The sequence below is a fragment of the Mobula hypostoma genome, chromosome 5, assembly GCF_963921235.1.
Source record: "Mobula hypostoma chromosome 5, sMobHyp1.1, whole genome shotgun sequence".
NCBI classification, from domain to species: Eukaryota; Metazoa; Chordata; class Chondrichthyes; order Myliobatiformes; family Myliobatidae; genus Mobula; species Mobula hypostoma.
This window is the reverse complement of record NC_086101.1, coordinates 49,127,299-49,140,584: the sequence shown is the minus strand read 5'-3', so window position 1 is coordinate 49,140,584 and position 13,286 is coordinate 49,127,299. Positions and strand designations below refer to the sequence as shown.

The following is a 13,286-nucleotide window of genomic DNA, read 5'->3' as shown; positions in this document are numbered from 1 at the left end:
AATTGTTTTTAAAAAAATTATGCAGGAAAACATATGCAAAGGGTACCTGTCTAATCAAACCACTTTCACCCACATATCCAAACACAAATCTGCAAACAAAGCAGGAAAGCATCCTGCCCTGAGACAGCGCAGAGCTTTGTATCTCAGAAGGCACAACTGCGGGAACTGGGTTCATCCAAGATTGTTGCTGTCAGACTTGTAATACAAAAACCGTGTGTAGAATTGACATGCTTAATTTGTTAATCATTTATTGCTGCCACTGCTCTTGGTTATGGCTCTGACGCAGGTCAAAGGTTTTGGAACTAGATCAATGGGTTAGTCATTCTGTACAATCACAAACAATCTCTGGAACTAGTTATACTGCACACATCTGTTTGGCAGCTGTATTTCTGCAGTAAACACTTAGATGATTTTAACCAAGCAAATTCCTCTGAAAATAGTTGGCCCTTTGTTTCAGGCTACACATACAGTAGATACATATACCTTCTGTACACAGTGGATTCCAGTTAATTGGGGCACATTAGGACCAGTACATTTTGGCCCAATTAAGTGGCTAACCTACTTAACTGAAGTTTCATGAAAATAGCTAAAAATGTATAACTACCATTTAACTGAGTACCGAATTATGCATTCAAATGAAATACAAAGCAAATTAGAACATTATGACAACTACTACAGTACTATAAAACTTCATTAGTTCCCAAGTTTTATCGCTGAACAAATTCATTCAGTGTGCACAGATGTGTTCTTTTAATTGATTGTAAATGGACAAAATCAATGCGGAAACCTAATACAGAGTGAACCGCGTTTAAACAGTGCTTTCAATGACCACATTCTCCAAATCTTCATTTTATTTGCGTCTTTCAAGATGATTGTGGATACCTTCTAATTCTTTGTAGTTCCTATCTTGTAGTGAAATTGTTTCTTTTTCACTCCCAGCCTGAATGCTTGAAGCCACAGTGAGCATAAGTTCTGAATTGTCTCACTGCTCATGACTTGCCAACAATCAGTGACAAAAATTCCTGATTTTTTTTTATTAAAACACAAACATGCAACTGGTGCTACTTATGAACTGTCTGCTCTAAGCACGGTGTAGTTTCTATTGGCCACATGACGTGCATATGACTGACGCTAGTTAGCAAATTTTTGGCAATAGTCTCCTGTCCCAAGTAAGTGGCAAGAGTGTCCCAAATAAATGACAGGAACCCCAGCTATTTTCTCAATTTGATTTTGCGCTTAAGAGTTGGCCCAAGTGAGTGAATGGGGCTATTTTCTAGATGGTACTGTATGGAATCTGTAATTAGAATCATATAACATGGAAAGAGGCCTTTCAACAGACTACGCCTATGCTGACCATTAAGCACCAATTTACACAAATTTATAAATTAATCCCTTTTTATGCGCCGCATATTTCCATCAACTCCACTCACAGATTCTACTATTCACTACACAAGGAATAATTCACACCAATTAACCTATCAACTGGCATGTCTTTGGAATGTGTGAGATGAATCTGCAGGGTTACCAGGGAGAACCTGCCAATTTCACTTCAACAGCATTGGATGTCACCACTGAACACAGGTCAATGGAGCTCTACCAGCTGAACCACAGTGCCATGCAGAATAAACATGGTTTTAATCAACAGTTGCTTTTTTTTTAGTACAACCACCATTAAAGACATTAATGTTCATGTTTCAAGGACTTGTGTCAAAATCCACTTCAAGGAAATCATCTTTGCTGCTTCCATTCCAAGAACAATTAGTATTGCCATTCAGAACTGTTCCTTTACTCACAATTTTTAAAAAATATTGCCTAATAGTTTATAGCTTAATCCTCAGACTGACTGCTTACTGAAGAGAACTTTAACACAGCTACTTTATAGTAATGTATCAGGGAAACAGCTTTTTATTCAGAGGTCTCAAGAGATGTATTTGAATTGTAACTGAATACTGGTTTATAGGGAATCTGCATTTTGATCCAAAGATAAAAACAAAAAAGAAACATGGGTAGAATATTTTTGTAGTGACTGCCTGAAAATTACAAATTTTAGTGAAATCATTTGGGTGCATTTTTAACTAAACTGTTGATTAAACCCACTTATTCTGCTTGGCAGTGTGATTCAGCTAGTAGATTTGCGACCGCATAACTTCATTGTCCTGTTCAGTGGAAGTCAGGTCCTGCATGTGTGAGAGGTAGGGGGACAAACAGAAAGATACAAAACTGAATCCAGTTCTAATCCGTTCAGTCTCTTTGCTTCACCGATGCAGTGTCAGTACTAGAGTGTGGGTGATAATTGGACTAAGAAGTGCAGTCCTCAGAGCCAGTTGAATAACTTAATGTCTTTGTGAGGTTGTGCGTTTTTGTCAAAACAAAATGCATTTAAGTAATTACTGAGGGAGAATATAAAGAGTCCATTCCCAATTCAGTTAGACACAAAACAAAGGCTACTACTAGGTTTGGTGTGTGGAAAGCAATGATGTGATTGGTGTCGAAATGCTTAATTCTTATTTCTATTCAAATTCACAGCTGGCAGGTAGAGCAATAAATTATAGAATAGGAAGTCAGCATTTATATATATGAAAGTCTGTGCAGATGTAATGGGATAGAAATTATGTATTAAATGCATGACATAGCTACTAATGCACATTTTATGCCAGGTCCAACATTGTTCCATTGAAGTTGACGAACATGTGATACAGCAGTGCAAATTTTCAGAGAGGTGGTGAATTTTTGCTTCAAGATCCCTGAAAACTCAGTTTGCACGCTGTGTCATTGTCATTTCTGCTTTAATATGGCTCATACCTCCTCAGGGATCCGTAGTTACTGGCCGGATTCTTATTCGCAACACTGGAACTACGCTGCCTGATCCAGCTATTGTCGTTCAACAGCTGGGTCTTCCTGCGCATCTCCTGCAGGATTTTCTGTCGCTCGAGCTCAGCCTGCGACAGTGGCTGCTCTTTCTGTTGCAAGGTCTTGGGCTGTGCGTCGCTCTTAATCCACGCGTTGTCCGGGACTCTACTCTTCAAGTCACCTGCCAATCAACCGCAAATAATTGTTAGCTGCCCTCATGCCTCATCAGAAAAAAAGCTTGGATTAGTCCAGCATTATTAAGATGTGATCCTTCATTTGAAATTATTGCACTGTATTTGCAAGCCATTTATTATAAACAAGCTTTTTACAGCATTGATTTAATTCATTGTGTGAAATAATTAAAGAAAAAATTTTAACATAATTATCATAGCATCAGGTGATCATTGCTTGCAATCATTTCTGGATGATATATTTAATTTGCAAATCAACATCGAACATAATTATCACTCAAAATGCAAAACCAATTTGGAACAGCCTGTCTGTTGCACTGGCAGAATTATTATGTGAAAGCAAATACATGATTGATGTGGTTAATAGAACTGGACAACCAGTGTACAGTTTTTGAAGGGTAAATTTAATAATGTAAATGAATCAAAAATCAGAATAGTGTCACAACAGATCATTCAACAGACGTTACACACAGCAGAGGAACAGAAAACATACTTTAAAGAAAATGGTTCATTTTGGGGAATTAAAGCATCGCATATATTTTACAAAGAGAGGAAAAAATCAGTTTCCGATTTAAGCTGTTATTAAAAATGCAGGGGAAATTTAACTAATCCGTCTGATCACTGGATTCAATTGAAAAATTAAGTTGAAGGCTGGCTGCTGCTCTGAGCCACTGTCCCACCTCTCTCTGGGTCAGCAGATTTCATCTGGTTAAGGATTTGCATCCTCTGAACTTCCAACTCAACTCGCAATGCATCCTGTGATTTGGCACTACCCCTGCGTAGTTTTTCCTCTTCCAACAGCCACTGGGCTACACCACCCAGTGATCCCGCACTTACACCTATATGCACGTCAAAATATGCACACAGCTGGGCATTAGCTTGCAGGCATGGATTAAGTTCAGAGCATGTTCAGAAAGAAAGTCAGAGTCAAAAATATTTTTTAAAAACGCTTGAACATTTTGCACAGATGCACTTAAACCTCACTTTAAGTGCACCCCCCCCCCACCAAGTTCTTATCTGTTCTTGGGTATATAATTCTACTGCAATTGAATGAATTTTTAGGAGTCCTTGAAAGCGAGCCTCTGAAATGGTTCCACAACCGGCAGACTCTCTTTCAAGGAATCTACAAATTCATGGTCTCAGTATTAATTATTGTTTTCAATTTGCACAATTTGTCTTCTTCTGCACATTAGTTGCTTGGCAATCTGTTTATGTATAGTTTTTCATAAATTCTGTTGTATTTCTTTATTTTCCTGTGAAAGGCCACAAGAAAATGAACCTCAAGGTAGTTCATCGTGACATATACGTACTTTGATAATATATTCTCTTTGACTTTGCTATCCAAGCACACTAGTTCCCAAACAGCTCAGGACTGTTAAAGATCACAACTTAGCATTCTCCAATTAGAATAGAATTATACAGCAATACCGTAAGGAAGCCTTTCAGCTCAGCCAGTCCATGAATACATCAACTTTAAGATGCATTTTAATTAACTCTTTACAAAGTTTTCACAATCAAAATGAATGTCACTAGCATATGTTGAGGAATTTGTTGTTTTGTGACAGCAGTACATTGTAATACAAAATAACTATAAATTTTTGAAGAGTTCTTGCATGCAAATCTATTTAGAGACTGCAACAATTCCACAGAGGTACTGCCATCTTTTCTCCTGGGGCATGTTACTGAACATGCATCAAATACTATTCAATACATTGAATTAAAATATCCTCCACTCAAGTAACTTGTTAGGGAACTGCATAAAAAGATATTCAAATTCTCCTTTGCTCCTGTTAGGGAACTGCATAAAAAGATATTCAAATCTGCCTTTACTTGTTAGGAAACTGCATAAAAAGACATTCAAATCTGTCTTTAACTCTTAAATTAAACACTAAATCGGAGAAACTCACCATGCTTTTGCACAGGTACAACTTCATCGAGCTCTGAAGTTGACTTTGACTTAGACCTAAAAAAATCAAAATGGCATTGGAGGCCAGTTATTAGAAATAAATGAAACAATACAATTCATCTTTTACAAGCAGATTACAGATAATCTTAATTTACAATACAACCATCTTCAAAATGCTGACACAATATTTTTATTTATTGTGATACAGCTAGAGTTGCCAACTTTCTCACTCCGAAATAAGGGACAAAAGTAGCAGTCAAATACAGGACACTTGTGTTTACCCCGAGAAAGACTACCATGACCATGAAGCCTTGCGCGGGCACCTGTGTGTGCATGTGTGTACGTGCCGATTTATTTTCTACAAATCGGTTTTGGCTTAATCTTCCCAACTACACTGTACGTACATTTTTTTCTACTTTATATAGGCTGTGTATTTATCATATCATTCCAGCTTTTACTATATGTCAGTGTTATTTTAGGTTTTATGTGTTATTTGGTATGATTTGGTAGGTTGTTTTTTGGGTCTGGGAACACTCAAAAACTTTTCCCATATAAATCAATGGTAATTGCCGCTTTGCTTTACGCCATTTCGGCACGAAAGGTTACATAGGAACGCTCTACCTTAGCGGGGGAAATACGGGACAAGGGCGGTCCCGTATGGGACAAACCAATTTAGCCCAATGTACGGGATGTCCCGGCTAATACGGGACAGTTGGCAACCCTAGATACAGCACAGGATAGGCCCTTCTGGCCCTTCGAGCTGCACTACCCAGCAATCCCCCATTTTAAACCTAGCCTAATCACGGGACAATTTGCAATAACCTATTAATCTACCAGGCAGTATTGTGTTTGGATTGCGGGAGGAAACGGGAGAGCCTGGAGGAAACCCACATCGTCACGTGGAGAACATACAAACTCTTTACAGACAGTGGCAGGCACTGAACCCAGGACCCTGGTGCTCTAACAGTGATGTGCTAAACACTACACAGCCATGCCGCCCCAGCTGATGAACAACTTTGCTTACATATAAAACTAGTAGGTACAGATGCTTCTACCATCCATTCCTTCTGCAGAGTCCAATTTCTTTCCTCAGGAGCACCCCAGTCTTTCATTGATGCAGCAGAAATTTGGATGAGACCATAAAATACTGCTGAAATCAATGGTCTAGCACAATGAGGTTTCAATATATCACACCTTAAATCAGAAGCAATATCCTTTTGCACACATTATATGGATTTAAACATAGGATCAACCATACATGAACTATAGAGGCAGAAGACTGCAGGGAAATTAGATCTTTATCTTTAAATTCATTCACATATAATAATTTGGAAAACTTTTCTGCCACATTTACTAATCTTAATGCAAAATAACTTCCCAATGTTGCTTGTGCTCAACAGTTGGAAAGGGAGATATATCAAATAACTCAGTAAACTGAATACAGCTTCAGAAACTTACCACCGGGATTGAAATTCTTTAGCTCTTTCTGCCTCTGCCAGACGGGCTCGCTCCTCTGCCTGTTGCCTCTGTCTTAGCTCTTCTTTCTGCCTCTCCAGCTCCAGTCGTTGTTGCTCCTGGCGCTCCCATTCCCTCATTTCCTGCAGTTTTCTTTCTTGTGCAAGGCGAGCTGCCACTTCCCGCTGTGCCTGTTCTTCCTGTAGCCGAATTTCTTCCTTATTCCTTGCCTCATCATCATCTTCACTTTGGCGTCCATCATCTTCATCGCTCAGCTCGTTTTCAGTGCCCTGATCATCCCAAGATGTCTTCCAATTTCGGGGGGTCAATCTGTAATTGGATTCACTGGGCCCATCCGTGGCACCGAAAGCTGGCCTTGGGGTGTTTGTTTCTTGCAGTATCTTGCGCTCCTGTTAAGATTAGAATCATATTTAGGGTACTGAGAGTGAGAAACCATGGTCAGAGTTTACTCAAATTTTTGCACTGAGAAGGCTGAAAGGGAGAAGTAATCAGGCCGACTGAATAGTGTGAAACAAAGTGAACAATCTCCAGCTGATGGCATCAACAGTAACTTCCAGTAACAATGTCCCACCTTTGTTACCCGTTTCTTCTTCCAGTCCCCTGTTCTCAAGAGACCTGCCCATCACCCACACCTTCCTCCTTGGGTTCCCTATCACTTTCCCTTCACTCCATGGCTGACTGTCCTCTCCTACTGGATTTCTTCAGAGCTTCACCTCTTCCACCTATCACCTCCCAGTTTCTCACATCATTCCTTTCTCCCCCACCCCCACCCTCCACACCATACCCGGACCCACCTATCATCCACCAAATCACGCTCCTCCACCCCTCCCCACTCAACCCTTTTATTCTGTCTCCCTCCTTTCCAGTCCCCATGAAGGGTCTCAGCTCAAAATGTTGACTGTTCATTTCCCTTCATAGATGCTGCCTGACCTGCTGAGTTGTTCCGGTATTTTGTGTGAGCCGCAGCAGCGTGCTGATGGCAGAAAGATCAAGTCAAAATGAACTGACTTTTCAGCAATGGGCAGATGAGGAAAGGGCAGAAATCCACTGGCCTACTTTGCACCGCAAGTACTAGAATTGTGAAGTTCACAAAGTGACACATCTAGAAGAGCCCCTGCCTCACAGTGCTGGATATCGGAGTTCAATCCTGACCTCGGGTACTGTCTGTGTGGAGTTTGCCCATTCTCCTCCAGCTGTTCCAGTTTCCTGACACATCCCAAAGGCACGTAGACTTAATGGTTAACTGGCAACTATTAACTACCACAAGTGTAGGAGGAGGATAAGAGTTAGAGACTCTGGGAAAATGCAGATTGGATTAAGGTGGGATTAATGGAAGCAGGTCAGCACAGACTTAATGGGCTGAAGGGCCCTTTCCCCTGCTACATCACTATGGCTCAGGAAAGCAGATTCTTCCACTTTCCTTCCACGTGGGGTGACATTCTCAAGTTGTCCTTTCTGGAGATATGTTGGGGAACAGCTCTAAGATAAACCGATTCATCCATCAAGAGCATGTCTGCTATTGATGCCTCAAAGCAGGAAGCATTCATCAAGGACTCTCACCATCCGGGACAACATACTCTCTTCCCATTACGACCATTAAGGAGGTTGTATAGGAGCCTGAAAATGTAGCCTCAACATTTGAAGAACTGTTTCTTTCTGTCCACCATCAAATTTCTGAACAATCCATGAACACAACCTCAGTATTCCTCTTTTTTACTATTTATTTTTATCATAACTTATAGTAATTTTTATGTCTAGCACTGTACTACTACCACAAATTTCAGAATATGTGAGTGATAATAAATCTGATTCTGATAAGGAGAACAACAGGAACGAGGTCGATCATGGTGTGTGAGGTGGGGATAGGTCCATCCTGAGGCCTAATCACCAAACTACCCCACGTAATGAGATGAGTGTCACAGAGGGGGAACCCGGACAAACAACAATCAGCGCAGGCACAGAAATGGAATAGGTGTTGTCAACCGCAGCCATCAAGATTGCTCTTGATTCAAAACAATCATTATTTATCTCATTCAACCAAACTGTCCAGCTCTCATAATGACATCTGAATTCATTCAGGACCAGCCAGACTCCCTAACGCTTCGAGTTTGGAAAACCTGTGTTTTCTAAGTCTCCAACTAAACACAGATCTCAAATCCCCTGGAGACACTGGGACTTTCATTTAGGCTACAAGTCAGCAGTTGGCTTGTGAACACAGGTATCTTAGAAGCAAAACAAAAAGAAAGTTCATAATAAAAACCATCAACTAACACATCTCATACAGGTAATTTGCACCCCATAAAAAAAGGCAGCTAATCCAAAGAGCCGTCAGAAGCGCCAAGCATGTTTTCTTCATTACAAAGAAAATCATGTTCACTCAAACAGAATGAAACTAAAATAGGATCATTAAAAACTTCAACTGTCCACCCTTTGCTAACTGCTAAACTTGAACAGATTGCCTGGTTTTGAATAGAACTAAATCCCTGTGTACAATCTCAAAGGGTATCAGTATTCCTGCTTTCAAGATTATGGTCACATCAAAACGTGCCCATAATCATTGAATCCAGATTTTAGTGTTCTCATTTATCATACTAATTGTACTCAAAAAATATTGACTTGTACTGAATCAATCAAGATCAGGGTTCAAAGTAAATTTTATTATTACAGTACATATATATCTCCACATACAACCCTGAGATTCTTTCTGCCTAGGGACAGACTTAGAAAAGCAATTGAATAGCAACTATAAAAGGATCAATGAAAGAACAATCAGGTAGAGCATAGAAAACAAACTGCAAATATAAATAAATAGCAATAATGAGAGCATGAAAAGAGTTCTCAAAGTGAGGTCATTGCTTATGGAAACATCTCAATTGATAAGTGTAGTTCAAGAGCTTGATGGTTCAGGGAAAGTAGCTCTTCTCGACCCTGGTGGTGCAAGTCTTGAGGCTCTTGTACCTTCTGCCTGATGGTAGCAGTGAGAAAAAAGCAAGGACTGGGTGGTGGGGATCTCGGATGATGGATGCTGCTTTCCTACCACAGCGTCTCATGTCGATGTGCTCGGTGGTTGGGAGGGTTTTACCCATGATGCAGTGGGCTGAATCCACTACCTTTGTAGGATTTTCTATTCAAAAGCATTGGAATTCCCATACCAAGCCGTGATGCAGCCAGTCAATATACTCTCCACTACACATCTGTAGAAGTTTGTCAAAGTTTTAGACATAATGCCAAATCTCCGCAGACTCCTAAGGAAGCAGAGGGGCTGTCACTTTTTCTTTACAAATACATTTATGTGACACATCCAGGACAGGTCTTCTGAGATTGTAACACCCAGGAATTTAAAGTCACTGGCCCACTCCACTTCTGGTCCTACAATGAGCACTGGCTCATGGACCTCTGGTTTCCCTCTCCTGAAGTCTACAATCAATTCCTTGGTCTGTCACTCCCAGTGATAAAATAAGCTTAAGTGCAAATACATTTTACAGAATTGAACTCATTAAGACAGGAACCAGATTACATAAATGGAATATAAATTTCCTCTAAATCCAAGTAATTTCACACCCTTTTCTGTTTCCATTCCCCATTCTGGATCCCTTCTCACCCCTTTTTTTTTCCTTACCCACCCCCACTTCCCTCTTGTGACACCCCCCTTCCCTTTCTTCCATGGTTCACTGTCCTCTCATATCAGCCTCTCCTTCTTCAGCCCTTTACCTCTTCCACCTATCACCTCCCATCCTGTTACTTCATCTCCCCCGTCCTACCCCTCCCACCCATCTTCCCCTTCACCTGCTTTCACCTATCAGCTGCCAACATTACTGCCTTCCCCTTTCCTCACATTCTTATTCTAGCCTCTCGCCCTTCATTTCTAGTCCTGATGAAGGATCTTGACCCAAAACATGGACAGCTTATTGCCTTCCATAGATGTTGCCCAACCTGCTGAGTTACTTCAGCACTTGTGTGTACAATGCACAAAATTTCCAGCATCCGAAGAATTTCCAGTGTTGAGATAAATATACTATTTCTACTTTGAGTTGGGAAGTTAGAAGAAAGAATGAAAAATTTACCCAATTTTGGCACAAATTATGCATTTCTTACAAAGAACAGTATTTTGCATGCAGTATTGCTTTTAACATAGAAACATGGAAAGCCAAGTGGTGCCTGACCAGGGTCCTATGTAGCTGCAACATTACCTCTCTGCTCCTAAACTCAATCCCACGATTGATGAAGGCCAATGCACCGTATGCCTTCTTAACCACACAGTCAAGCTGCGTAACAGCCTTGAGTGTCCTATGGGCTTGGACCCCAAGATCCCACTCATCCTCCACACTGTCTAGAGTCTTACTATTAATACTACATTCTGTCATTATATTTGATGTATCAGAATGAACCACCTTACACACATCTGGGTTGAACTCCATTTGCCACTTCTCAGCCCAGTTTTGCATCCTATCGATGTCCCGCTGTAACCTCTGACAGCCCTCCACACTATCCACAACACTCCAACCTTTGTGTCATCAGCAAATTTACTAACCCATCCCTCCACTTCTTCGTCCAGGTCATTTACAAAAATCATGAAGAGTAGGGGTCCCAAAACAGATCCCTGAGGCACACCACTGGTCATCGACCTCTATGCAGAATATGACCCATCTACAACCACTCTGCCTTCTGTGGGCAAGCCAGTTCTGGATCCACAATGCAATGTCCGCTTGGATCCCAAGCCTCCTTACTTTCTCAATAATCCTTGCATGGGGTACCTTATCAAGTACCTTGCTGAAATCCATATACACTACATCTACTGCTCTACCTTCAATATGTTTAGTCACACCCTCAAAAAAATTCAATCAGGCTCGTAAGGCACGACCTGCTTTGACAAAGCCATGCTGGCTATTCCTAATCATATTATGCCCCTCCAAATGTTCATAAATCCTGCCTCTCAGGATCTTCTCCATCAACTTACCAACCACTGAAGTAAGACTCACTAGTCTATAATTTCCTGGGCTATCTCTACTCCCTTTCTTGAATAATGGAACAACATCTGCAACCCTCCAATCCACCAGGACCTGTCCCGTCCCCATTGATGATGCAAAGATAATCGTCAGAGGCTCAGCAATCTCCTCCCTCGCCTCCCACAGTAGCCTCGTCTGGTCCCGATGACTTATCCAACTTGATGCTTTCCAAAAGCATCAGCACATCCTCTTTCTTAATATCTATATGCTCAAACTTTTCAGTCCGCTGTAAGTCATCCCTACAATCGCCAAGATCCTTTTCTGTAGTGAATACTGAAGCAAAACATTCATTAAGTACCTCTGCTATCTCCTCTGGTTCCATATACAGTTTTCCATCGTCACATTTGCTTGGTCCTATTCTCACACGTCTTATCCTCTTGCTCTTCACATACTTGTAGAATGCCTTGGGGTTTTCCTTAATCCTGTCCGCCAAGGCCTTCTTATGGCCCCTTATGGACTCTTAATTTCATTCTTAAACTTCTTCCTGCTAGCCTTGTAATCTTCTAGATCTCTATCATTACCTAGCTGTTTGAGCCTTTTGTAAGCTTTTCTTTTCTTGACTAAGATTTACAACAGCCTTTGTACACCACGGCTCCTGTACCCTACCATCCTTTCCCTGTCTCATTGGAACATACCTAGGCAGAACGTCACGCAAGTATCCCCTGAATATTTGCCACATATCTGCCATACATTTCCCTGAGAACATCTGTTCCCAATTTATGCTTCCAAGTTCCTGCCTGATAGCCTCATATTTCCCCTCATTCCAATTAAACACTTTCCTGACAAGTCTGTTCCTGTCCCTCTCCAATGGTAAAGGAGATAGAATTGTGATCATTATCTCCAAAATACTCTCCCACTGAGATATCTGACACCTGACCACGGTCATTTCCCAATACCAGATCAAGTACAGCCTCTCCTCTTGTAGGGTTATCTACATATTGTGTCAAGAAACCTTCCTGAACACACCTAACAAACCCCACGCCATCTAATCCCCTTGCTCCAGAGAGATAACAATCAATACTTGGGAAATTAAAATCTCCCACCACAACAACCCTGTTATTACTACACCTTTCCATAATCTGTCTCCCTATCTGCCTCTTGATGTCCCTGTTACTGTTGGGTGGTTTATTAAAAAAAAAACACCTAGTAGAGTTATCAACCCCTTCCTGTTCCTAACTTCCACCCACACAGACTCCGTAAACTATCCCTCCATGACTTCTTCCATTTCTGCAGCCCTGACACTCTCTCTGATCAACAGCTCCATGCCCCCACCTCTTTCACCTCCCTCCCTGTCCTTTCCGAAACATCTAAAGCCTGGCACTCGAATTAACCATTCCTGCCCGAGCCATCCAAGTCTCTGCAATGGCCACCACATCATAGCTCTGTACTGATCCACGCATTAAGCTCATCTTCTTTTGTTCATAATACTCCTTGCATTAAAATAGACACATCCCAAACCATCGATCTGAGCTTGTCCCCTCTATCACCTGCCTATCCTCCCTCTCGCACCATCTCCCAGCTATTTGTGAGCCAACCGTCCCTTCCTCCGTCTCTTCAGTTTGATTCCCATCCCCCAGTTTAAACTCTCTCCAAAAGCTGTAGCAAACCTCCCCACCAGGATATCCATCCCCCTCGGATTCAAGTGCAATCTGTCCTTTTTGTAAAGGTCACACCTGCCCCAAAAGAGGTCCCAATGATCCAGAAGTCGGAATCCCTGACCCCTGCTCCAATCCCTCAGCCAAGCATTTATCCTTCATCTCATTCTATTCCTATACTCACTGTCGCGTGGCACAGGCGGTAATCCCGAAATTACTACCTTTGAGGTCCTGCTTCTCAACTTCCTTCTTAACTCCCTGT

The 13,286-nt window shown here is 41.4% G+C and overlaps 1 protein-coding gene across 3 annotated transcripts in view; it reads right to left on the bottom strand.

The window, feature by feature from the left end:
• The window catches only part of lmo7a (LIM domain 7a), a 232,457-nt gene that overhangs the window by 10,875 nt on the left and 208,296 nt on the right, over positions 1-13,286 (bottom strand). For all 3 annotated transcript variants that reach the window (XM_063048465.1, XM_063048466.1, XM_063048467.1), the window contains 4 exons: positions 6,406-6,812; positions 4,949-5,004; positions 3,722-3,880; positions 2,803-3,031 (listed from right to left, as the gene is read on the bottom strand). In XM_063048465.1, coding sequence (XP_062904535.1) covers positions 2,803-3,031; positions 3,722-3,880; positions 4,949-5,004; positions 6,406-6,812 — 851 coding nt within the window. The remainder of the gene's footprint in view (positions 1-2,802; positions 3,032-3,721; positions 3,881-4,948; positions 5,005-6,405; positions 6,813-13,286) is intronic.